The sequence below is a fragment of the Equus asinus genome, chromosome 7, assembly GCF_041296235.1.
Source record: "Equus asinus isolate D_3611 breed Donkey chromosome 7, EquAss-T2T_v2, whole genome shotgun sequence".
NCBI lineage: Eukaryota > Metazoa > Chordata > Mammalia > Perissodactyla > Equidae > Equus > Equus asinus.
This window is the reverse complement of record NC_091796.1, coordinates 74,183,062-74,210,801: the sequence shown is the minus strand read 5'-3', so window position 1 is coordinate 74,210,801 and position 27,740 is coordinate 74,183,062. Positions and strand designations below refer to the sequence as shown.

The 27,740-nt window shown below is 39.5% G+C and overlaps 1 protein-coding gene across 3 annotated transcripts in view; it reads right to left on the bottom strand.

Annotated features, from left to right (window-relative positions):
* Positions 1–2,506: 2,506 nt before the first annotated feature.
* PPP1R36 (protein phosphatase 1 regulatory subunit 36) overlaps positions 2,507–27,740 on the bottom strand; it is a 40,123-nt gene continuing 14,889 nt past the window's right edge. For 2 of the 3 annotated variants that reach the window (XM_044773752.2, XM_044773754.2), the window contains 6 exons: positions 26,636–26,734; positions 22,425–22,559; positions 5,522–5,564; positions 5,024–5,202; positions 4,746–4,937; positions 2,507–4,205 (listed from right to left, as the gene is read on the bottom strand). In XM_044773752.2, coding sequence (XP_044629687.1) covers positions 3,992–4,205; positions 4,746–4,937; positions 5,024–5,202; positions 5,522–5,564; positions 22,425–22,559; positions 26,636–26,734 — 862 coding nt within the window. In that variant the 3' untranslated portion in view covers positions 2,507–3,991. The remainder of the gene's footprint in view (positions 4,206–4,745; positions 4,938–5,023; positions 5,203–5,521; positions 5,565–22,424; positions 22,560–26,635; positions 26,735–27,740) is intronic. The other variant, XM_070513780.1, reaches the window with a different exon arrangement.

The window sequence follows — 27,740 nt, the reverse complement described above, 5'->3', positions numbered from 1 at the left end:
TGAAACACAAAAGTTATTAATTTTGATGAAGTCCAATTTATCAGTTTTTTCTTTGGTTGCTTGTGTTTTGGTGTCATTCATATTTAAGAAACCATTGTCTAACCTAAGATCATGAAGATTTACTCCTACGTTTTCTTCTAAGAGTTTTCTAGTTTTAACTCTTACATTTAGATCTATGATCCATTTTTTTTTTTTAAAGATTGGCACCTGAGCTAACATCTGTTGCCAATCCTTTTTTTTTCCTTCTCCTCCCCATAGAACCCCCCCCCCCCCAAATACATAGTTGTATATTCTAGTTGTGCTATGTGGGATGCCACCTCAGCACGGCTTGATGAGCGGTGCCATGTCTGCACCCAGGATCTGAACCAGGAAAACCCTGGGCCACTGAAGCGGAGCATGTGAACATAACCACTCTGCCACAGGGATGGCCCCTGTGATCCATTTTGAGCTAACTTTTATATATGGTGTAAGGTAGGGATCCAACTTCATTCTTTTGCATGGGAATATCCAGTTGTCCCAGCACCATTTGTTGAAAAGACTATTCTTTCCCCATTGAATTGTCCCAGCACCCTTGTCAAAAATCAATTGACTATAAATGTATGGATTTATTTCTGGATTCTTGATTCTATTCCATTGATCTAAATGTCTATTTTTATACCAGTAAGACACAGGGTTGATTTCTGTAGGTTTGTAGTAAGTTTTGAAATCAGAACATGTTAGTCTTCCAACTTTGTTCTTTTTTTCCAAGATTGGTTTGGCTACCTGGGTCCCTTACATTTTCCTATGAAAGTTAAGAATCTTAAAGAAACCTCCAAATTGTCTTCTACGGTGGCTGCACCATTTTGATTTCCACCAGCAATGAATAAGAGTCCTGTTGCTCTGCATCCTCATCAGCATTTGGCATTGTCAGTTTTTTTGGATTTCAGCCATTCTGATAAGTGTGTAGTGGTATCTCACTGCTTTTTTACCTTGCATTCCCTAATGACAAATGGTGTCAAACATCTCTTCACATGCTCATTTGTCAAGTGCATCTTTCCTTTGGTAAGGTGTCTCTGTTCATATCTTTTGCCCACTTTTTCATTGGCTTGTGTTTTTTCTTCTTGTTGAGTTTTAAGACTGCTTTATATATTTTGCATACAAGTGCTCTCTCAGATATGTGTTTGCAAATTTTTCTCTGAGCCTGTGGCTTATCTTCTCATTCTCTTAATTGCTGAATATTTCATATAAAAAAACCCTCTGGGTAAGCTTTAACAATGCGCCTGCTTAGAAACCATCAAAGATTCAAGGCTGCTTTTTTGTGAATTACAAAAAGGGATTCCCTCTGGAAAGATCCAGAACACAGTAAAGAAGTGTATTTGGATTTCAGCCCCCATCCACCCCATTCGCGAGGGCCTTTGTGCAAGCTGCACAGCTGCATTGCAAGAACCCACATTGATCTTAAGTGTATCCTTAATACACTCACAGAACCTTTCATGATAGGGCTTTTGCCTGTTCTCCAGCTACATATCTCATCCTTCTACCCTTCCTCTCTAGACCCACAAAAACCTTATTTCAGCAACTTCAAGAGCTTTGCTTCCAGCCTCAAGACTTTCATGTTTCCTCTGCCAGAGTGGCAGGCTGACTTTTAAGATGGTCCCCAATGATCCTCACCTCCTGGTATTCACGGCCTTGTGTGGTCCCCTCCCCTTGAGAGTGGGCTGGACTTTGTGACTTACTTTTAATGAATAGAATAGAGCAAAAGTGATGGAATATCAGTTCCAACATTAGCTTGTAAGAGACTGTAACTTCTGTCTTGCTTGCACTCTCTTACTCTCTTACTTGTTTACTCTGATGAAGCTGTTTATGGAGAGGCTCATGTGGCAAAGAATTAGGGAGGCATTGAGCCAACAGCTTACAAGGAGCTGAGTCCTCAGTCCAACAGCCTACAAGAAACAACCCTGCCAACAACCACTTGGGTCATATTGGGAGCAGATCAACCCCCAGTTGAACCTTTAGATGACTTCAGCCCTAGTTGATGCTTTGATTGAAATGTTTTGAGAGACTGAGAGTCAGAGGATTCAGTTAAACTGCACCCGCATGCCTGACCCACAGAAACTCTAAGAGAATAAATGTTACTGTTTTAAGCCACCAGGTTTTGCAGTAATTTGTTACACAGCAACAGATAGCTGATACACTCAGGAATAGTCCCCTCCTTACTTCCCACCTCTCTAACTCCTATATGTCTTCAAGTCTCAGATTTAAATGTCACTTCCTTAGGGATGATTTCCCCTTCTCCTGTCTGTCTTCCCCGAGACTGTCAGTGCCAAGTCAGAGCAGACTATATTTTTTCCACACTGAATTCCCAGCATCATGTGGTGCCCAGCACAGGGTGGGAATACAGTAATGTACAGAATGAAAAAATGAATAAACAAATGAACAAATTAATAAATGAAGTACACCAAAGCTTCACAGTCCAGAGAAGAACAGAGCAAAGCCCAGCGCTCTAGCCAAGACAGTTACAGAAGTCTGACAATTCCCAGGCTTTATTTTTTAAAATACCAAAAAACAAAAACAAAAATAAAAATAAAACCATCTCAACATATTCTAGATAAAAATTTGTAACAACAGAGTGGGTTATAACAAAATTTTCTACATAAACAAAAAGTCCAACAAAGGTTAGCTCATAGTCCAGGATTTTCATAAAAACTTGGCAGCTATAACAGGAATTGACCTGGATACTAAAGAATGAACGAATGAAGGCAGGGCATGTATCACAGAATTTGCTCCACATTATCACTCGGCTGGAGCTGGTGTTCCTCTGCTCTTGATATTAAATCTGGGAAAGTATCCAGTTTTTTCTGAAATGAATGAATTTTTAGCTAAATGCTAAAAGGAGGATTTTGAAGTTGGAGGATAAAACTGTGGCCACAGAAAGATAAATTCAGTCCAGTTGTTTTAATTGGCTAAACTCCTACAGGACTTTTTAAATGATAAACTTCTATGATCAGCACCTCAATACAGTATTCCACCTGGTTTCATTAGTGATTCCTGATCTTCACTGCCTCCAGATAGCATCCAACACATGCCCTAGAGGGACATCCAGGGCTTAGCTGGCTTTTCCAGCTCGCTCTGCTAATGCACCCTATGGCACGCATGCACCCTGCTCTTACCATTCCTCAGTCACCAGGCACACTTTTTCATCTCTGTGCCTTTGCATGTGTTCTTGCTCTGACTCAAGTCCCCCTTCAGTGCCACCTTACCCCTGAGAAGCCACATTCAAGTCAGAACACTCCAGGGCCCCCTGGAAGTGACAGCTCTTCCGCCCTGTCCTCTCAGGGCCCTTGGTCTTTAGCTCACTTGTGGCCTCTGACATGTCAGCACTGTATTGTGAGCAGGTGTGTATTTGATTTGTCTTCTCTACCACCCAGACCTGGAGGATACGGTCTCTGTCTTGATGATCATTTTTCCCTCCATAACCCAGCACACAGCTTGAAGGGAGCAGGGGCTTAATATGCATTTGTTGTTAAATGAACAAATGAAAGAATGAATGAAGCATATATGCTAAAAAGGCTTTTAAATAAGTCAGATACACTTTATATCCCAGTGCCAACAATAATATAGCCATAGAAAGAGATTTAATGTTAAAAACATTCTAATTTGCCTCTTTATGAAATTTTGTTTTCAAATGTGGCAAAGATACTCTCTCATAAAGCAAAAATGAACTTAGAAATGAATAAACAGAATGTTTTTTCACTAGTGCACTAGAACATTGGCTAAAAGTTTTAATACATTACTCTAAATAGTCACAGAGAAGCCAAGGAAGTAAGTAAAGAGCAAAGCAAACTATTAAATACAGGAAAATAAGCTTTTCAAGAGATTTCTGGAATTCTTTAATAGTCTATTGTTGAACTTTTAGCAAAGTGATTTCAACAATTTTAAAAGTTTAATAACAACAAATATTAGTCCTACATAAAGTGATTAAGTCAAAGTAGTTTACTTCAAACACAGAGACTTAGTTCCAGAAATGGAATGTGCCAGATTGTTTCGGGAATGTTGTTTGAAAGGATAGTGTTCTCATGACTAAGTCCAGTGTATCCTGAATCTTCATATTATTTCTTTCTACCAGGGAAGGATGTCTCCCAGATGGTTTCATGTTTTCTTCTGGTTCAAGGGGGAGAAGAGTATGGGGATTGAACAGACATCGAGGCTCCCCCAGGATGCCAACTCTGTGAAAAGAATTATCGGCAGAGCTGAAGCAGTGAGGCCAAAGACTAAGGTGAATGATTGTGTGTGTGTGTGTGTGTGTGTGTACTAAAGCTAAGACTCACAAACACACACACACACCTATTTTTATTTTATTTCTTTGAACATTCCCCTGTTTCTATGAACCACCACTATGCTCTAAATTATGGGTTCAAAACCTCAGCCCATAGCAAGATTTTGTATTGCCCCTTCCCACATTTCCCAAAGATGATTCTTCTAATGGAAAAATATCAGCCTTATAAAGTCTGCTACTCACTCCTCCAAATTAGAACTATTTGAAGTCTAGCATAACTTTCTAGTAATTTTTTCTAGTCTAGATGGGTGCACCAAGAGCTGCCCTGGAAAGGAAACAGGTGGAGAGGAGCAGGGGTGGGGAGAAAGGCTGTGCTTCCATCTGTGTGCACCCGTCTGGCAGAGGCGTGGAATGTGAGCCCCTGCCCCTCCCAGGCCCAACCTGGGCAGCGACACTCAGGCTCCCCTTTCCCTCTCCTCGGGCCACTTACACTGGCATGGGCACAGAGTCCAGACTGTCCATGTGCTCCTGCATCTGGGCTGGGAGTTTGATGCTTCCTTGATGATACTTTTTCTCAAAGATACTCTGAGCTTTTTCTCTGAGAGATGGCAGCAGAGTTGACATGACTGGAGAGCGCATGTTAATGGCTTTTTTAATCGCTGGGCGCTTTGCCATCATTCTCCTGTGGGGAAAGAAAGGTGACATTTGGATCACATCATCTTGTTTTCTAGAAATGTCCTTGAGCTCAGGAAAGTCAAAAGATCATACCTGAATTGTACAAAGGTCATGCGTTTCTTTTCTCCTCCTGATTCTTCTTCCTCTCGCTTCCTTCGAGGGATGTTGAACATACTGGTACGAAAGAGCCTCCCTATTTCTTCCTCAATCTCTACAAAGTGCTGACGTCGGAAGACAATCCAAGCTACATATGTACAGAAAGTGAAAAAGGACTACAACAGAAAAGAGACAAGAATCACAACCCACAGCCAGATGAAAAGCTCCCACCTGTCTTTAGAACACTGCTAAGTAGACGTAAACCCAGAGGACCCAATTTCTCAAAGTTCCTGAAAAGCTGTGGAAAATTACACATGTACTCACCTTTGCAGGAGTAAAATCAGGCCAAAAATTTAAGGTGTGGCATGCAGCTTGTTAGCATCCTTTTTAGAAAGAATATTCACTAAAAATAAGTGCCTGACAAACAGCTATTGGTTATTGCTATACGTCATGTTTCACACCAAAGAGAGAAGCCCCCAAACGTAAGTGACTTACCTCAAAGAACTTCCAGTCTTTTTGCGTATCTGATATTTTCTCCCTGCAACACAACAAATCACAACCATTGGTTGAGAGGGAGGCACAGTTTTTCAGGGATCCAGGTAATAAGCCCTTATCTTCAAAAGGCCAAGACTATTTAGCCACATAAATACGATCAAAAGTCATTGATGATGAGCCCCAATATCTTTTCCTTCAACTTCTTAGGTTACCCAGATCAAAACCCCTAGAGTGTTTGGTCAAAACTTAATCAATATAAATTCAAGATAAGCAAGCGAGGAAATGTATTTTTCCAAATGCTTCTGGTGATCTGAGTGTTGGGGAGGTGAGGGGAGTGGAAAGGTGGTGAAGTGGTAAGACGAGGTATGGAAGTAAAGAACTAGAGGGTAAGTCTAAAGTGAAGAAAAAGAAAAAATCTTGAATAATGGTTATGGCTATTGAGTGCAAAAAGAAACAGAAACAAAACGGACAAAGGTCTATGCCATGCAATTGACTGGGACAGTAGTGAGCTCTCCCTTCTGAATGAGGTATGTAGACTGAGCCTTGTCTCTTAAAGGCAGGCATTGGCCCAAGAGTTCTTGCAACACAAATTCAATGCTAAGGATACTGTACTGGCATGGGCATGCTTAGTGGCTCTGGCCTCCCCTCCCCAACACGGGCCATTCTGATTCTGATTCCCAGCCTTAGGAAAGCAGGCATGGTCTAGGGAGGACTTGAGAGTTGATGAGTTGATGGCGAGGGCTATGCACCTGTAGTCACGGGATCAGTCTTGGGGACCAAGGTTGCACCCAGGGCACTCCAAGGTTGATCCTGGGTTTGCTTCTGCTTTTTCTTAGGCCTTCCTCAGAGTAACTGACTCCTAGAACTGGCCTCGGTATCAAATGCTCCAGAACTGCCCTGAACTCCCAGGGTCTGGGAAACACGACTCAAAATCCTCAGGACCTCCAGCCTTCTCACAGAGACTTCATGGTCCGTATGGGCCCAACTAGCCCTCTATTTGGGGGAACCATTGAAGAGGTGGGTCAGCTTTTACTGGAGTAGGTCCCTCCCTTCCTGCAGACTCTTCATTTACACACTCGTGTGCAAGTCAACAAAGAATTAAGGCAATAGTTATTACAGTGAGCATTTACTAAGTGTGGACTATGCGCCCAGTACTATGCTAAGCTCTTTGCATTGATTATCATGTTTAGTTCTCATAAGATCCCTATGATGTAGTCAGTATTGTTATTCCCACTTTACAGTTGAGGAAACTGAGGTTGAGACTGAAGTTCAAAGACATATTTAATTAGGTGCAGAGTCTGTACTAAAACTCGGGCCTGTCAGATCTCCACATTTATTTTCATAACCAGAACACTAGGGAAACAAGCTTTTCCTTTAGCATATTTTGCAGATAAAAATATTAAGCCACAGAGCCCATCAGAAACTTTTCAGGACAAGCCTGAGTCCTTCTGTGCCACCTGAAGCCTCAACCTGACAGGGTGCACATGTGGAATTTCCGCTCTTCCATGGCCTCTGCCAGCTGAAACCAGAGACCAGGCAGACCTGCCAAGCTGAAGCAGACACCACCAGACCCTGTTTTTGGAATACCAAGTCAGCTTGCATTCTGGGAGGTTCAGAGCAGCGCTTACATTGGCACAACCTAAAGCAGCACCATCTTAGCAAGGTTTTGTGAAACGACAGAATGATTGCCCAGGAAACCCACACTTTCTCTCCTTCTCTTTTCTTTCGCTCTTTTTTTAAACATTAGAAGGTACCATGAACCTCCTCCCCTTTTCCTCAAGTTGCCATAAAACTAGGACTTCTTTCTCTCTTCCAGCCCAAAGCAAACCGGCACAGGCGCACTGCAGAAATGAAACACAGAGGGTGGCGGGTTTCTTCGTCCCACTCGGATTTGGCTCGGCATATGAAACGGAAATGAGGCCAGGAAACGGAGGCAGAGAATGAGGACATTTGGGGACCTCACAGTTTAAATCTGCAAATTCATATCTTGATGGTAGATTTTGAGCCATTTTTTTTTCTTCCTTCCTTTTTTTATCTTATAATTCTTATATTAAGTACACCATAATTATAAATCGATCATAAATTTAGAAGTTTACTGAGTATAAATAACAAATTTAAGCCCCCCAAATCCTCTACGAATTGAAACAGGATTTATAACAGCACAACAGCACAACAGAAATATAATGCAAGCCACAAATATAATTTAAAATTTTCTAGTAGCCACAGTAAAAAGAAACAGGTAAAATTAATTTTAATAATATATTTATTGTATCCAAACCCCCAAAATATTATCATTTCAATATGTAATCAACATTTTAAAATTATTAATGAGATATTTTATCCATTTTAAAACTTTTTTGTGTAGTGTATATTTTACACTTACAGCACATTTCAGTATGGACCAGCACATTCCAAGCGCTCAATAGCCAACGTGGCAAACGGCTACCGTGCTGGTCAGCAGAGACGCTGTGCATTCCACCTATGAGGGCAGAATCTGAAGGAAAGAGGGAAAAGCCAGCCTGGTGGTGAATCCAGAGATCTTCTGTGGCCTGGTATGATGCTTTCTTATTCCTTCTTACTACATAAGACACTTAGCTCTAAACCAAAATGAGGAAAGTATAGCACATTTTTAGTCTTTCCTGAAGGGAGGCAAAGCCTAGGCCAAGCCCATGCGGTTCTGGGCTGGGGAGAAAAAAAGCTGTGCTCCCATTGGCTCCTTGCAGCGTTAAGTGAAATCAGGTTTAAATCAGAGTCAAAGCATGCTCTGCAGAGGGGAAGAGAAATTTCAAAGGAATGTGCTTGGGGGAGGGGAAAGAGGCCTTGGTGCCCGTGACTGGGGGTGAGGTGGGGAACGCGGTAAGGATGATTTACACACCTGAGCTTCAGAGACCCCTTTCTCCCCATCTTCACCCACACCGCCAGCCTCTTTGGTCCCCCATCAGGTGACAGCTACACTGACAGCAGAAGAGGAGGGTATGAGTCCTAAAGCAGAGGTGGGAGTGGAGCCAGAATTGGCCATAACCAAAGGCCAGATCTAACTCTAGGGCATGCACCATGAGGAGGTTTTCTTATCTATCCTGGAAACACAGAGAGCTTTCACCGAACATGTTCATCAAAATTTTGCCAAAGCTTTGTGATATCAGGGCGTCACAGATGTAGTCAGAAGAAAAAGGCACGTCCTCCTACTTCTCACGAAACATGAAAGCACGAAATGAACAGCCCCTAATTGCTGGTTCTACTGAATCCTTAATTTAACTCCAGAGTTCAATGGCATAAGGTGTTCTAGTCCAATTTTAAGTGTGCATGTATTAGAGAGAAAAGTCAGAAAATACACACGAAAATGTTCTCATGAGAATATTCACATTTCGAGGGAGGAAGTAAAATAATACTATGTTAAAATCAGTCAATAACTCATAACTGGCAAAAACATTGTCCTCATCTTCTCCTAGACAGAAACAACCAAAAGAACATTAAGAGCTCCATTCAAGAACATAATCAACACCCGTGGTCAGTTAAGAACTTTTACAGGAGAAACATGCTGTAGTCTGTTTTCCTCGATATCCTCTGTTCAGCTCTTTGACCTGAACGGAATTTGCTGTGTGAATGGTGGGTGGAGAGCTCCACACTGATTCTTTTCCACACTGCCATCCAACAGGCAGGTGGAAAGCAGGCGATGTTGCGTCCAATGGCCCAAAGACAACATCTCCTGGAAATGAGCTGGTGCGAAACTGAAGCAATCACTTACTTTCAAACACCATGAGTTCCTTTAAAATTTGCATAAAAATTACATTGTAATGAAAATGTACTGGTAAAAGTATAATAACTTAAGTGGAGGTTCTATACCCAGGGAACTAAAAGATACAATAATGTCTCTAATTATGACATAATTATTAATAGTTTGATCTTTTTATCCTAAAATTAGTTTGCAATATATATGTTTTTAAAGATTAAACGTTAAGGGGGTCAGCCTGGTGGTGTAGCAGTTAAGTTCGCACACTCCACTTCAGCAGCCCAGGATTTGCAGTTCAGATCCCGGTCATGGACCTAGCTCTGCTCGTCAAGCCACGCTGTGGCGGCATCCCACATAAAATAGAGGAAGATTAGCACGGATGTTAGCCCAGTGACAATCTTCCTCACAAAAAAAAAGATTAAACATTAACTATGGGCAATAAAATTTTTTTTTTGAGTAGTTGTTTTTTTAACCTTGTAATGGACCGAATGTCTGTGTCCTCTGACCCCAAATTCGTATGTGGAGGTCCTAACAACTCCCAGTGTGATGGTATTTGGAGGTGTGGCCTTTGGGAGGTCATTAGCTTTGATGAGATCATGAGGGTAGGGTCCTCATGATGGGATTTGTTCCTTTTAAGAAGAGGGAGAGAGGGGCCGGCCTGTGGCCAAGTGGTTAAGTTCGCGTACTGGGCTTCAGTGGCCCACAGTTTCACTGGTTCGAATCCTGGGCGCGGACATGGCACCGCTCATTAGGCCATGCTGAGGTGGCATCCCACATGCTGCAATGAGAAGGACCTACAATTCGAATATACAACTATGTAGTGGGGGGCTTTGGGGAGAAAAAGCAATTAAAAAAAAAAAAGATTGGCAAAAGTTGTTAGCTCAGGTGCCAATCTTTAAAAAAAAAAGAAGAAGGAAGAGAGATTAGGGCTCTATCTCCACCACAGAGGCCCCAGCGAGAAGGCAGCTGTCTGCACGCCAGGAGGAGGGCCCTCCCCAGAACCTGACCATGTCGGTATCTTGATCTCCGACTTGCAGCCTTCAGCTGGGGAACTATGAGAAAATAAATTCCAGTGGTTTAAGCCATCTAGTCTGTGGCAATTTGTTACGGTAGCCCAAGCTGACAAATACAAACCTCAAATTCCAGTTTTCTCAATTTGAAGTGACACTTTGAAGACAAAAGAGATTAGAGTTAATGTTGAGAAAAGGTGATTTTACAAGTGATTGAATAGAAAATTGTGAAGCTGACTCTAATTTTCTTCTAATAGCTTTCTTGAAAATTTTGTCAAGAGAAAATATCCCTTTTCCTAAATAGTGGGGTCTGTAACAAGCTGACGTCCTACCAACAGCTCCAGGGACCTGCAAAGGCCTCCTATATTTGGACCACAGGAATTTTTTTTTTTATTGAGGTTATGATAGTTTACAACCTTGTGAAGTTTCAATTATACATTATTATAGGTGCACATATTATAGGTGCACAACTTCACCCTTTGTGCCTACCCCCTGACCCCCTTTCCCCTGGTAACCACTAATCTGTTCTCTTTGTCCACGTGTTTGTTTATCCTCCACATATGAGTGGAGTCATAGAGAGATTGTCTTTCTCTGTCTGGCTTATTTCGCTTAACATAATACCCTCAAGGTCCATCCATGTTGTTGTGAATGGGACCATTTTATCCTTTTTTATGGCTGACTAGTATTCCACTGTATGTATATATATATATATATATATATATATATATAGGGTGGGCACTTAGGTTGCTTCCACATCTTGGCTATTATGAATAATGCTGCCATGAAGACAGGGGTGCATGGGTCTCTTTGAATTGCTGATTTCAAGTTCTTTGGATAGATACCCAGTAGTGGGATGGCTGGATCATATGGTATTTCTATTTTTAATTTTTTGAGAAATCTCCATACTGTTTTTCATAGTGGCTGCACCAGTTTGCATTCCTACCAGCAGTGGATGAGGGTTCCTTTTTCTCCACAACCTCTCCAGCATTTGTTACTTTTTGTTTTGGTTATTTTAGCCATTCTAACGGGGGTAAGGTGATATCTTAGTGTAATTTTGATTTGCATTTCCCTGATGATCAGTGATGATGAGCATCTTTTCATGTGCCTATTGGCCATCCATATATCTTCTTTGGAGAAATGTCTGTTCATGTCCCCTGCCCATTTTTTGATTGCGTTGTTTGATTTTTTTGTTGTTGAGTTGTGTGAGTTCTTTATATACTATGGGATTAAGCCTTTGTTGGATATATGATTTGCAAATACTTTTTCCTAATTGGTGGGTTGCTTTTTGGTTCAATCCTGTTCTCCCTTGCCTTGAAGAAGCTCTTTAGTCTGATGAAGTCGCATCTGTTTATTCTTTCTACTGTTTCCCTTGTCTGAGAAGACATGGTATCTGAAAAGATCCTTTTGATACTGATGTCAAAGAGTGTACTGCCTATATTTTCTTCTAGAAGTCTTATGGTTTCAGGTCTTACCTTTAAGTCTTTGGTCCATTTTGAGTTTATTTTTGCAAATGGTGAAAAAGAATGGTCAATTTTCATTCTTTTATATGTGGCTGCCCAGTTTTCCCAACACCATTTGTTGAAGAGACTTTCTTTTCATTATTGTATGTTCTCAGCTCCTTCATTGAAGATTAGCTGTCCATAGATGTGTGGTTTTATTGCTGGGCTTTCAATTCTGTTCCATTGATCTGTGTGCCTATTTTTGTACCAGTACCATGCTGTTTTGATTACTGTAGCTTTGTAGTATGTTTTGAAGTCAGGGATTGTGATGCCTCCAGCTTTGTTCTTTTTCCTCAGGATTGCTTTAGGCATTCGGGGTCTTTTGCTGACTCATATGAATTTTAGCATTCTTTGTTCTATTCCTGTGAAGAATGTCATTGGGATTCTGATTGGGATTGCATTGAATCTGTAGATTGCTTTAGGTAGTATGGACATTTTAACAATGTTTATTCTTCCAATCCATGTGCATGGAATGTCTTTCCATCTCTTTATGTCATCATCAATTTCTTTCAGGAAGGTCTTGTAGTTTTCATTGTATAGGTCTTTCACTTCCTTGGTTAAATTTACCCCAAGGTATTTGATTCTTTTTGTTGCGATTGTGAATGGGATTGTGTTCTTGAATTCTTTTTCTGTTAGTTTGTCATTAGAGTATAGAAATGCTACTGATTTATGTATGTTAATTTTATACCCTGCAACTTTGCTGTAGCTGTTGATTATTTCTAATAGTTTTCCTATGGATTCTTTGGGTTTTTCTATATATAAGATCATGTCGTCTGCAAACAGTGAGAGTTTCACTTCTTCATTGCCTATCTGGATTCCTTTTATTTCTTTTTCTCGCCTAATTGCTCTGGCCAAAACCTCCAGGACCATGTTGAATAAGAGCGGAGAGAGTGGACACCCTTGTCTTGTTCCTGTTGTCAGAGGGATGGCTTTCAGTTTTTGCCTATTGAGTATGATGTTGGCTGTGGGTTTGTCATATATGGCCTTTATTATGTTGAGGTACTTTCCTTCTATACCCATATTATTGAGAGTTTTTATTATAAATGGATGTTGGATCTTGTCAAATGCTTTCTCTGTGTCTATTGAGATGATCACGTGGTTTTTGTTTCTCATTTTGTTAATGTGGTATATCGTACTGACTGACTTGCAGATGTTAAACTATCCCTGTGTTCCTGGTATAAATCCCACTTCATCATGGTGTATGATCTTTTTAATGTATTGCTGTATTCAGTTTGCCCAAATTTTGTTGAGGATTTTTGCATCTATGTTCATCAGTGATATTGGCCCGTAGTTCTCCTTCTTTGTGTTGTCCTTGTCTGGTTTTGGGATCAGGGTGATGTTGGGCTCATAGAATGTGTTAGGAAGTGCTCCTTCTTCCTCAATTTTATGGAATAGTTTGAGAAGGATAGGTATTAAATCTTCTTTGAATGTTTGGTAGAATTCTCCAGAGAAGCCATCTGGTCCTGGACTTTTATCTTTTGGGAGGTTTCTGATTACTGTTTCAATCTCTTTACTTATGATTAGTCTTTTTGGGTTCTCTATTTCTTCCTGATTCAGTTTTAGGAGGTTGTAAGAGTCTAAGAATTTATCCATTTCTTCTAGGTTGTCCAATTTGTTGGCATACAGTTTTTCATAGTATTGTCTTATAATCTTTGTATTTCTGTGGTATCCATTGTGATTTCTCCTCTTTCATTTCTGATTTTATTTATTTGAGTCTTCCCTCTTTTTTTTCTTAGTGAGCCTGGCTAAGGGTTTGTCAGTTTTGTTTATTTCTCAAAGAACCAGCTCTTTGTTTCACTGACCCTTTCTACTGTCTTTTTTGTTTCGATTTCATTTATTTCTGCTCTAATTTTTATTTCCCTCCTTCCACTGACTTTGGGCTTTGTTTGTTCTTCTTTTTCTAATTCTGTTAGGTGTAGTTTGAGATTGCCTATTTGAGATTTTTCTTGTTTATTGAGGTGAGCTTGTGTTGTGATGAATTTCCCTCTTACGACCACTTTTGCTGCATCCCAAATGAGTTGGTACAGTGTGTTTTCATTTTCATTTGTCTCCAGATTATATCTGATTTCTCCTTTAATTTCTTCAATGATCCATTTGTCCTTCAGTAGCATGTTGTTTAATCTCCACATCTTTGCCCCTTTCCCAGCTTTATTCTTGTAATTTATTTCCAGTTTCATAGCATACAGTCAGAAAAGATGCTTGATATTATTTCAATACTCTTAAATTTGTTGAGGCTTGCTTTGTTTCCCAACATATGGTCTATCCTTGAGAATGTTCCATGAGCACTTGAGAAGAATGTGTAACCTGCTGTTTTTGGATGGAGTGTTCTATATATATCTGTAAAGTCCATCTGGTCTAGTTTTTCATTTAATTCTACAATTTCCTTGTTGATTTTCTGTCTGGATGATCTATCCATTGGTGTTAGTGGGGTGTTGAGGTCCCCTACTATTATCGTATTGTTGTTGATATCGCCTTTTAGTTTCGTTAATAGCTCCTTTATGTACTTTGGTGCTCCTGTGTTGGGTGCATATATATTTATAAGTGTTACGTCTTCTTGATGGAGTGTCCCTTTTATCATTATAAGCTGCCCCTCTTTATCTCTCTTTACCTGTTTTGCATTGAAGTCTACTTTGTCTGATGTAAGTATGGCAACACTTGCTTTCTTGTGTTCACTATTCTTGTGTTCACACTTGGAGTATCATCTTCCATCCCTTTACTCTGAGTCTGTGTTTGTCTTTGGGACTGAGGTGTGTTTCCTGGAGGCAGCATATTGTTGGGTCTTCTTCTTTAATCCATCCTGCCACTCTGTGTCTTTTGATTGGAGAATTCAGCCCATTTACATTTAGAGTGATTACTGAAATGTGGGGGCCTAATGCTGCCATTTTATTGCTCATTTTCCAGTTCTCCTGCGTTTCCTTTGTTTCTTGTCCCGTGAATTTTGGACTACCAATTCAGTTAGGTAGCTTTCTATGTTGGTGTTCTTCTTATTTGTAATTTGTGTCTCTGTTCTAATTATTTATTTAGTGGTTACCATGTGGTTTGTATAAAACATCTCATAGATGAGACAGTCCATTTTCTGATGGCCTCTTCTTTCCCTAGACTAAGTTGGTTCTATCCCTGTCCTCTTCCCCTTCTAGGTTGTTATTGTCACGTCTTTTTTTCTTCTTGTGTTGTGAGTTAGTGGTTAAAATGACAAGATTATATTTATTCTTGGTGTTTCCCTTCCCTTTATCTTTAATGTTATACTTAAGCATTTGCTAACCTGTTCTGATGGAGAGCTGCAATGTTCTGATTTTGTCTTTCTACTTATCTCCTTTGTTCAGATTTTGCAACCCCTTTTCTTTCTTTCTTTCTTTTTTTTTTTCAGGTATGAGGGCCTTCCTGAGCATTTCTTGTAGGGGGGGAATCTTGTGGCAATGAACTCACAGGAATGTTTTTTGATGCTGAAATTTCAATCCTCAATTTTAAGTATCTCTCTATTGCATCTGCTGCTACACCTCACCTGTTCGAGGTACTAAATGAAATAATTCCATAATGTTATACATAGTCTTGCCCTTTGCAGAGAGACACGCTTGGCGCACTTAATGCCCATGAGCATCTGACTCTAGCTAAAGATTCTCCACAGATGCTCAGTGGTTCTAGATTTGAATTAACAATGCTATAAGAAGCAGAATTCCCCATTTTCCACTTTTACTGTCTAAAATAAAGGGAAAATTCAATAATATATACAAATGGTCCTCCAAATCAACACAGCTGCCTAAATTGAACTGTTGGCTGACAGGGAATGCCATTATCTCACGGCTTCAAAAGTTTAACCAAAAGCATTCTCATGAAAACATAAGGTGTAGAAAGGATGCTTTAAGGCAGTGGCTTCCAAACGTTTTTGACTGTAACACAGAACAAGAAACATATTTAACATTGACATCCCAGTACACACACACTGAAACAAAAGTCTCCTTAAACAATACTTAGCCTATGACGTGCTCTGATTTTTTTTTATTCTATTCTATTCTCTCCAGGACTTACTGAGTTAATTGCAAGATCTAATCAGGTGTTGTGACCTGTAGTTTGAAAAACACTGATTTAGGAGCATTATTATAAGAAGGAACAGGTTGTAGGAAGCTAAATGCATAAAAAGATGAGGATACACTATACTTTTAAAAGATACAAAATAAAATAATGACTGCAAAAAAATGCTACAATGTTGGATATGTTAGCTCAGGTTTTCTGAGAAGCAGATGCCAAGATGGGATTAGACATATAAGAGATGTATTGGAGAAAACAACTGTGACAGGAAATGAGGAGAGACTGGAGAAGGCAAGAAGAGCTGTCACACTGGGATGCAGGTCTGACTCCGGTGAAGGAAAGAGGAAAGGCAGGACAGATGGGGTAGGAAGAGTCTCAGACTGCAGTGTAGCACTAGGAAAGTTTTGACCAGGCCAAAGGGAAGTCCTCAAGCAAAAGGCATCCACCAGAGGAGTCCCATGTTTAGTAGAAATGGGCCTACTTTAGCATCCCTACTGCACTCAGACATTGGCTGGAGACAGTCCCCCGGAAGTGTGGCCTCCGTGCATGCCTGGTGGTAGATGGAGAGCGCAGCAACTGGTCAATTATGCCCCCCATCGTAGCAGAACTGAGTGGTACGTTTTCGTGGCTGCCATGCTGGAAGATAGTGCTAAACTTGTCAACTCCATAAAAGAGCTGCACACAGCAGCAAAATCTCTGAAGAGCAGAATTGATGTAAAATAAAGAACGAATGTTGCTGGAGATGCATTAAGAGGGCGTTCCCAAATCATGGGAAATCACACAAAGTGAATCAGAGACGGCGGACGTGGGAAGTGGATCAAGTGTGTCTACCACCGTGGACAAGAAGGGTGAAGGGAAGAGAAATGGCCAACAAGGCCAAAATATAACCAAAAAACAAATAAAATGAGGCTGAACTGAAAATATATCAATATAAATATCAATAAACATCAAGTCCCATTTGAGAGAAACCTCATATACATTTTTGTTTTTAAACTTTACAGACCAACGTAGGTCCTTACAAACAGCCAAGGAGAAATGAGAGAATATATGCCTGCCCCTTAGACCCTGGAGAAGCTTGGAGAAAATCTACTCCAACTAAAGAAGGAAGTTATTAACCCAATACTGTCTCTGTCCAACCTGACTTTTTTTTTCGTAGGTAGCAGAAAAAGGATTCAAGACTCAGAAAAACTGAAAACATTCTTAACTACATGCAATAGTTGTAGAATTCACGATGTGGAAGGGTAGAAATCCAAGCTCACACGAAAGACATCAAAAGGCAGATAAAGTAAAAGGTTTCGTAAGGGATAGGGTAAGGATAAAAAATAAAGTAAAAGAAACTGGAAAAATAGGATGAGAAAGCAAAGTATAAATACAGAATTCATTAAGGTTTTTAGGTTCTCAGATTGTAACAAAGAAATGGGGACAAATCAAAGAGCCTCAAGTGAGAACTAGAAAACAGTAAATATCATTTTCTATACCTCAAAAGATCCAATGACTTTTTGATAATGCAAGGCATTTTAAAAATCACACATACTCCCTTCACTCTAACAAATTACCGGTTTTTCCATTTATTTTCTTGTCCATAGTAATACCTGTTCTTGGGCCGGCCCGGTGGCACAGTGGTCAAATGCACACATTCCGCTTCAGCGGCCCGGGGTTTGCCGGCTGGGATCCCGGGTGCGGACATGGCACCACCTGGCAAGCCATGCTGTGGCAGGCATCCCACATATAAAAAGTAGAGGAAGGTGGGCACGGATGTTAGCTCAGGGCCAGTCTCCCTCAGCAAAAAGAGGAGGATTGGCAGCAGATGTTAGCTCAGGGCTAAATGTCCTCAAAAAAAAAAAAAAAAAAGCTTAAAGAAAAAAAAAAGAGTAATACCTGTTCTTGAATAAGACTTTTAAAATTTAAACATAATGTGTCATATTTAAACATGCATCCTCTTTGGCCCAGGAATTCTACTGTAAGGAATTTAGGACAAACTAGACAAGTACATAAAATACAGGTATAAGAAAGTTCATAGTGTATTCATAATATTTAAAAAGGAAACATCTCAACTGTTCATCAATAAGTAAAATACTTTTGGAATACCAGAAGCCTTTAAAGAGGATGTTGTGGAGCTATATTTACTGTAAACAATTAGTAGTAATAACAATAAAAATGAAATAATAATAGCTAACATACACTGAGCGCATACTACATGCCAGGGAGGGTTCTAAGTGTTTTAGGTGTATTGTATGATTTAATTTTCAAAATCAGTCTATAAAGTAGGTATATTATTATATATATCTTATAGATGGAATGTTATAGAAGAATAAAATTCTATCTATGTAAAATTGTGTGTGAGTGTGTATACAGAGATTTCTGGAAAGATAATGAAGAAAATGTTGATAAGTTATTTTGGTGATGGTATTTCACAGATTTACCTTTGCCTTTTTCTGTATTGTTTAATTTTTTCCATGACTACGGATCAATTTTATAAACAGAAAAAACAAAACTATATTTGAACATATAGGGGAACACTGAATTGTTTTCCTGACATGATAGTTCACTGTTTAAACAAAGGGTCAACATAATAAATAAATAGCATGTGCTATTCTCTTTTAAAACAGAAAAAGGTAAGGTTGACTTCAGTCACTTCTTTAATGGAATTAGTTACAAGAAATGCTACTACCTATGGCTAATTAAAAAATTAAAAATATGGCTCTAGGAAAAAAATTAAATCTAAAAACCACATTTATGGATGATATGATTATATAACTAGAAAATTCAAAGAAATAAACTCTAATTTTATATAGGTAAGAAATGTGTTTAACATATGTGTCACAGGTTATAACATAAATTGATAAAGCCAAATGCATTCTTATATATTTTTATCATCAAAAATATATTACCAAACATGAACCAACAGGGGAACTGATAATCAGTTAATTATAATAAATCCAAAATATCCATAATTTAAGAACCATTCCATTCTTGCAAAGAATCTGGTAGATCTATGTGTACGGATATTCAAAGATATCCAAAATTGGTAGGTGAAAAAACCACGTTTCAGAATGACACATACCGCCTTATCGTACTACACATATTAACAATAACAACAAGGAAAGTGCAACTGTATGACTGGATAGGAAGCCAGAAGGACACAGACCACAGCAGAAGCAACAGTACTTCTGGGAGGGGAGTGAGAGGACGAGGGGGAGGGCGTCCGAGACTTTCATCTTTAACTCTGTCTACCAACTAACTACAAACCAACTAAATACAGGACTATTGTTTGAACTTTTTACCCTCGTGATATGCTCATGAAGAATTTGTCTAATTAAAAATAAATAAATAGGGGCCGCCCCGTGGTGGAGTGGTCAAGTTTGCACGCTCCGCTTCAGCCGCCCAAGGTTTCGTTGGTTTGAATCCTGGGTGCAGACATGGCACCGCTCATCAGGCCATGCTGAGGCGGCATCCCACATGCCACAACTAGAGGAACCCACAACTAAAAATACACAACTCTGTATTGGGGGGGCTTTGGGGAGAAAAAGGAAAAGTAAAATCTTTAAAAATAATAATAATAAATAAATAAACCAAAACTCCACATAGGTATAAAAAATTAAATACGTGAGTGCTTATCTAACTTAGGACCACATAAACTTCTTCAAAGATTATTATGTAAAACTTTAATGGACAAAATAAAGAACGACACAAATAAATAGAGAATACACCTTACAGCTTTTTGAGAGGATTCAGCATAGTAAAGACGCCACTATTTCCTAAGCTAATGTACAGATTTTAATATAATATACAGGGAAAGGTTCTCGGCAGATATGACTAATAGTGAAATTTACCTCAAACAGGTAAGCTCGCCAAATGCAAGGTCTCTGAAGGTAAGAGGAGTGAGGTCCTGGTTTCGGCTGTTGAAGCTCCTCCGTCGCAGCCCTGCTCACTGCCTGCGCTCCACAGAGAGTCTCCCTGGGGTTCACCCTGGGGGGGGGGGGCGGTGGGTGCCATCTCTGTCTAAACCTCCATCGTGCCTGTGCCCAGTCACCTGACGACTCCACTAGACTTTAGCTCCTGGAGGGCGGAGAGTGCTTTCTCTGCACGCAGCACTCAGCACAACTACCAAGAGCAGGCATGCAATCATGTGTTGAATAAAGCAAAGCAAAATACTAACCATATAGTTCTGTGTTTAAAACCAAAAAACTGATCAATAAAACTCAATAAGAATTCCCCAAAGGGTTAAAATAGTAGAAAAATTCAACACTAATAAGCAAGAAATGTTACAGTAGAAAAAAAATCACCAGTAAATATTATTGGAAAGCTGGATATTAGCAAAGAAAAAATTTCTTAGATTCACTGCTCATCAGATCTGATAAACAAATTTCAAATGGATCAAAGACTTTAACATTTTTTAACGATCCTCTTTTTTTTTTGTGAGGAAGATTGGCCCTGAGCTAACATCTGTTGCCAACCTTCCTCTTCTTTTTGCTTGAGGAAGATGTTCCCTGAGGCAACATCCATGCCAATCCTCCTCTACCCTGTATATGGGACACCCCATGAGCGGGGTGCAGGTCTGTGCCTGGGATTCGAACCAGCAAACCTGGGGCTGACAAAGCTGAGTGTGCAAAGTAAACCACTACACTACAGGACCGGCCCATTTTAAAGCCTATTTTTAAAAACTAAGAAAGAAAGGCAAAGCGTTTAACCCAGGAGTGAACAGACTGAACCCAGGAATTAGCTTGTATGACCATCAAATAGCATCAGAAACAAGGTGGAAATGTTCAAATAAATAAAACACTTTCATAATGTGTAAAAACATAAATAGCAAAAGGAAAGCAACAAAGCAGAAAAACAAACGGCCAATGCCTGCTATATGAAACCTAAATTATGTATACAAATTCCAAGTTCCCACTTGATAAATGGTTAAAACTAAATGAGGACCAGGCAAATTATTTTACACAGAAAAACAGCACAGACTCCACAGTCCCGAATGATATGCAAAGTCAAATAAAATATCTTTAAGTTTTTTATATGCCTTTAAGTGATCAAAAATATTAAGGCACCGGCCCCGTGGCTGAGTGGTACGGTGGCCCAGGGTTTCTCTGGGACGTTTCTCTGAGCGGACATGGCACTGCTCATCAGGCCATGTTGAGGCGGCATCCCACATACTACAACTAGAAGGACTCACAACTAAAATATACAACTACATACTGGTGGGGGGGGGGTTGGGGAGAAAAAGCAGAAAGAAAAAAAAAAAGAAGACTGGCAACAGTTGTTAGCTCAGGTGCCAATCTTTTTTAAAAAAAAAAAAATTAAAGTTGGGGCTGACCTAGTGACATAGCAGCTAAGTCCGTGCATTCCTCTTTGGCAGCCCAGGTTCGCAGTTTCAGATCCTGGGCGTGCACCTAGCACTGCTCCTCAAGCCACGCTGTGGGGCAGCATCCCACACAAAGTGAAGGAAGATTGGCATAGATGTTAGTTCAGCGACAATCTTCCTCAAGAAAAAGAGGAGGATTGACAACAGATGTTAGCTCAGGGCCAATCTTCCTCACATACACACACAAAGAATTAAACTAATAAAACTAGGTATGCTTATTGCTGATGGTAATATGAAATATTTTAACCCTTTTGGAGAACAATTTGGCAATATGTAACAAGAGCTATAAAACTGTTCATGCGTTCTAGGTAGTACACTGGGTAATAAGCCATAAGGAAATAGCCCAAATGAACACAGTAATTTATATAAAGATATTCAATGCAGAAATATTATAAGGGGGAAAAACTGAAACCACACAAAAGGAATGGTTAATCAAACTGGTATATTACACAACAGGATAACTGTAGTTGCTATTCAAAGTGGAAGGTGAAACTATGTAAGCAGAATAGAAGAAGGTACATAGAAAACGTACAACATAAAAAAGCACATACAATATCTGTGCTTTGAAAATGTAGGGAAGGTGGAGAAAGAGAAGTCACGTATTGGGTTCTTTTCCTCTAAAGTTAAAAACAAAAGTGCTGGCCCTGACCACCGTGTGGATCTTGAGCCTGTTGTGAAACTCAGAGAAGGAGATTTTGGGTTAAAGATCGGAGCTTTCACTACTGTGATCCCAAACTTTCCTGTGATGAGACAATTTTAAATTTTAATTCCAGGAGTGTATAAACTGTCATCCTAAGGTAAAAATGATCTTCCCACAAATGAAGTCATTTTATAACCCCTACCTTACAAGCCTGTACCCACAACTGTTGTTGCCAACAAAACAGGCAGAGAAAGGAGAGGGGACACACCCAACATGCCCGTCAACACCAGCTCATCACCAGGCCTCCCGCCCTAGGCAGCCGAACGGCCCTTGCCTGGCAGCAGGAAGCCTTCCTGGCTGAGAGCAAGGTTCCACTGAGCTGCCGTCTCCTGAGAGAAAAGTTCCAACCCAGGCAGCGGAGGGTTGGTGAAGTATCAGCTGAGATTCCGGATTTCCCCATCCTCCCTGTCTCTCTCAAACGAGACATCCTATGTGTTTGGGACAGAGTCTCACCCAAGCCCAGTTATTCTGTACAATAAAAAAGGAAACTTTCTCACAGGCCCCCAGAGCCACATTTAAGGGTCTCAGGAGGTGGCTGTACAAAGAGAAGATCTGGTGAAACGGGGGCGCGCTTACCTCCCACAGCACATGTGGTGCTTGTCCGGCATGCCCAGGCCCAGGACGAGGACGCAGTACTTCTCCGCCAAGTATTTCTGTGCTGCCTCCAACTTCCTTAGAACCAATTCCATCTCTTTTTTCTCCACAAAGCCCCTGAAAAGAAAAACGAGAATTTGGAGTAATTTGGGCAAATGCCTCTATTAATTAGCAAAAAGTCAGAAGTATAAACTATTTTGAAAGAAATATGAGTCAACATATCTCACTTATCTTTTCATTATTTTATTCAAGCTGTGGCAGAGGGAGGTCCTCACAGGCCTTTGATGCTTATCATTGTAATCAGCATCTTTTTTATAGATTCTTTACAGTTTATGCTACGTATCCTTAATTTTATACACAGGCAGTCCTAATTTATACAGAACACCTTGACTAACAAATTCCCTACCCTGGTTTCTGAGGCAGCTTTCAGCCCCCTTTCCTGCTATTTTGCTAAAACAGCCATGGAGACTCTTTCCCACCTCAGCTCCCTGGGCTCCTGACGTTCCTACTAAGTTTGGGGGCTCGGTGTCTGCCTCAGCTCTGTGTTTGCTAAGGAGGCATCTGTGGACTACGACTCTGGGAACTTTGGCATCAATTATAACAACTTTGCTTTCCTGTGAAAACACAGCCCCAGTTCCAACTGAATTGCAAATGAACTTTCTGAAAGAAAATCTGTTCGTAGGCTACAGCATGTCTGAAGGCTAATTTTAGAAGTTTTTGCAGCGAACACGGCAGGAAACAATATTGCTGACAAGGCATTCCAATGATTGCTATTGAAAAGTGAAGTGTCACTAGGTTTTTTCTGCCTTTTAATTTTCAGAAAGATTTAAACCAAATGAAATACACTCTAAACAACAGGGACAAACTACTGCCCCTTCGGATGTTAACCACTGGACTGGCCACATGAGCATTTGCTGTGGGGGAAGGGAGTGGGTTTAGGATAATATAGATACCTCCAAGCACAAAATGTCATCACATGATGACAAGGCTTGTGAGTCACTGGGATAAAATGAGTTTCCGGAATAGATAAAGTGGGTTCTAATTTAAATACCCAAATTTCATGTAACCCAACACCCTCCCACACACACACCCCAGTGGCCATCACTGTGCCTGCCTCCCTGTTTCTTTGAGTGGCCCCGACCCTCACCCTTCACCCCTACTTTGCCAGAGCTGCCAGTACCAATGCTCTTCTTTTGCTGTAGAAAACAAACCAAACCAAACAACAACAATCAAGAAATGCCTTGAAACTTTTCAGCCAATGGTTCTCAAGTCATAACATATGTAAGAATTGCCTGGGGTACTTGCTAAAAGTGCAGATTCCCAATGCCACTCTCTCTCCAGGATGCCGGGTCAGTAGCTCTGGGTAGAGACTGGCATTTAAAGCAAGCCCAGGTATAATCTTTTGGAAAAAAAATTGATAATAATTTCAAGTGTCATACAATTGGTCATAAACTTTGACCCAATCATCTCTCCTGGAAATTTATTCTTTTAAAAAAATTATTCAAAATTAGGGAAGAAATCTAATGCATGAAGATATTCAATGCAATTCTGGTTTATCTATTTCTCTGTCAGAAAAACTGAAACCTCCCAAAATATATAAAATAGAGGGATAAAAGGAGTAGTAATACAGCCAGGTACTGTTTAAGGACTCGACATTTATTAACCTAACCCATGAGTCGCTGTGGGATTTAAGCCAGGCACCAAAGTCTGTACCCTTAACCACTACACTATACTGCCTCTTAATAGGTAAGTCAGTAAGTCGACAACATACACTGGCTTGATGGAAAGTTACACCACCATTTAAAACTGTTATTATGAAGATTGTAAGAACCTGAAAAATACTTATGATATGATGTTTAAAACTACATGCATAATTGTGCCTTTGTTCAGCAGCTATACATCCTATTTACAAATGGATAAACTCTGGACAAGAGAGCACAGGTGATTGGCAGGGGGTGTGGGCACACTGCATGGTGGTTTAGGTACAGGCTTTGGACTTCTGGACAGACCTGGGTTCTAATCTCAGCTCCACCACTAACTAAGCATGTAATCTCCAACCAGCTATTTAACCTCTCTGAGCAGTAGCTTCCTCATCTGTGAAATGGGGTAGGGCTTCTTTTTTCTGGAATTAGGGCTTTTAGTCATCTAAAACCATCAAAGTGTATCTCTGATAAACTTCTACAACCCTTCTGCTCTCCTCTCACAGGCTGTAGGCTTTCCTCGCAAGTGCCAACCACCAAGCTGAGATAATATGCATTATGTAATCTAATCTGGATGATAACTCTGTAAAGGAGATACTATTATTATCTCTGGTATACCTCACTAGTTCGACTAAAATCAATTTTTTTCTTAAAGTTATGTATGTCCAGATATCTCAACACAATCTATATTTATTTCTATTATAATAGTTAAACTAACTGACTACTGAAAGCCTGAAAATGAAAAGTTATTATAATTTTTTTAGAATCACACCACAGGACCAATAACGTTAAGCCTTGGATTTTTCTTTGTCATACTATAAGCAATTCCTTCAAAGAAAGTCTACCTTAGACCACTGTGTTCTAGGAAGTTTTAGCGCATTTTTAAAACAACTAAGAAATCTTTCTTACTTAGAAGCACCTGGGGTGGTACCTGGGATTGAACAGGGGTGAGGCAGGGTCTAGAGGACTTCCCTGGGCCCCTACTGAACCAGGATCCCTGGCTCAGAGAAAGCAATTCAATTTTTCCTTTTCAAACTCTGAACCCACTCCCTATAAAGTGGCTCATCGTTTTCTGAATCTGTTTGTAATTGTCACCCTTGTTTCCATATTAGACTTAAAACCCCATCTGTATTTCAGGGGGAAAAAAAGAAACCTTTTTCCTCTGTTATCTATTCCTGTAAATTAAGAAATGAAATAAATGTCTCTGATAGATTAGCAATAACCCTCAGAATCAGAAGACATCATAGAAAATATAACCTAACGTGCCACCAAAGTCGAATAAGTTTCTTTTGGGGGATAGTAAGACAACTCTAATCTTTTGAGCCCACAGCTGGCTGGAGCCCTTTTGCTTGCTACATAGAAACACTTCATGATCTCTGGCTGCTCTGCTGTGAAATGCAGCCCCGAAATAACACGGATGTTGCATATTATGATGGCTTTATGGAGCAGGAGGATTTGAATTATTTATTTGGTTCTTTACAAAACTGCTGTCCAAATACATTTATCTCTCTATAAAATGTTTCTCAAGCTGCTTGGTTGTACACAAGGATTTTGCATTTTGAAAACATGCTACAGCAACAAATTGCTGACTCTACCCGCATTCCTAACAGCTAAATCACTGGGTTGGTTCCGCATGTACTGGGCAGGGCAGCTGGGGCACTTGGAAAGTTCCATCTAGGGCTTGCAAAAGGTCACCCAGCCTGAGAGGCATTGTTCTGTTCTGGACTCTCAGTTCTCAGATTCTTGCCCTGTGTAACTCTGAGCCACCTCTGCCTACAGCAGTTACATTGTTCATTTGTCGCCCACAAGATCTTATTTTCTTCTGTGATATGGAATATCATTTTGATCATATTTGTTAATTTTTTAAATTCTTAGGTTTTTTATTAGATGCTTACAAATGCTTTGGCAAGAACTTTGTAAGTATAAAAATCATAGAAACAATATCTATATCTGCACTGTCCAATATGGTAGCCATGAGCTACACGTGGCTATTGAGCACTTACTGTGGCTAGTCTGAATTGAGTTATACTGTAAGCGTAAAATAGACACCGAATTTCAAAGACTTACTACCAAAAAAAGTAAACCATTTCATCAATAACTTCCTATTATTGACTACATGTTGCAATGAGAATATTTTTGAGTCATTGGGTTAAATAAAATATATTATTAAAATTAATTTCATCTGTATCTTTTTACATTTTTAAAATATGGCTACTGTAAAATTTTAAATTACATATGTGGCTCTCATTTTATTTCTATTAGAAAGCCAGCACTATTTATTTTCACTATCTATATTATTTGGAATATTTTGTTACCAAAATACCCATCTGAATTATTCAGTGAGCTTTAAAATCTGGTGGACTCCTCCCACATAAAATGTTTTAGTATACTCCAAAGATTTAAAATTTTCCATCATTTCTTTACTCTAGACAAAAGTTAGTTTTAATACTGGCAGTGATAAAACTTTAAAGTGCACTACAAAATCCTACTTACACCATATAGCTTTTGGGTTTCTTTTCCAGTGAGTTTTTTTCCAAGTAATGAGATAAATAGTACAATAATGCCATGAGGAAATTGTCAAGATTCTTATTCCTATGGGGAGATTTTTTAAAAAGGAAATTAATGCTAACATATTTCAAACATAAACCTTCTCATAAAAAATATACAGGCACACAACATAAGAATAAGTAGAAATACATGTTATCACACGACTAGTTTAACATTTAAAATTCTATCTACTATCCTCTTGAAGATGTAAGAAATCTGATTTTTGTAAACAAAACTTTTGGCGAGGTCACATACTAAATTATAGTTTTGCTTAAGAATTAGTTTCCACTTTTACAAAGTTTTTATTGTACAAGCAATATGTTTCCATCATTTAACAAAATGTACACAAATGCAGCAAGTAAAAGTTCTCTCCTCTCATTTCTTTGTCACTATCCTACTCCCGAGTGGTAGCCACTGTGAAGAGTTTGGCATGAATCCTTTCTAAACTTTCTAAGGCATAGACAAGTATATATAATGTCCTCCCCCACCAACACACGTATATAAGCATGGATATATGCCTTAAATTACTTTTGGTAACAAATGGGATAATGCTGTATACACAAGTCTTTGCAACTTGCTTTTGTCACATCCCTGTGTAGCATGGACCTCTCCCCATGACAGTATGTATAGATTTTCCTCATTCTTTTAAACAGCTGAATAAGTATTCTATATTTCACAATTTAGTCCTCTATTGATAGATATTTAAGTCTTCTAAAACTATTATAGCCATTGTGCCATAATTATCCTTATAGCCATATCTTTGAGTAACTTGCTAGAAGTGAAATTGCTGGGATGCAGTATATATGCATATTAAATTGCATAAGAATTGCTCTCCCAAAAGATTGCACTGATTTACAAGCCTATCTAATTTGTTTTAAAACTAGAAGCCGTTGTTTTCTTTCTAAATATTCTTACAAGATTTTTGCTGCTTTCTTTTTAGCCCCAAATGGAAATTCTTTCTTTGGCATGCTTTCCTCAACTATACCGTGAGGGCAGGATGAAGGTGAGCATTGCAGATTTTTTTCATGATATTAACAACTACCTGTCCTAG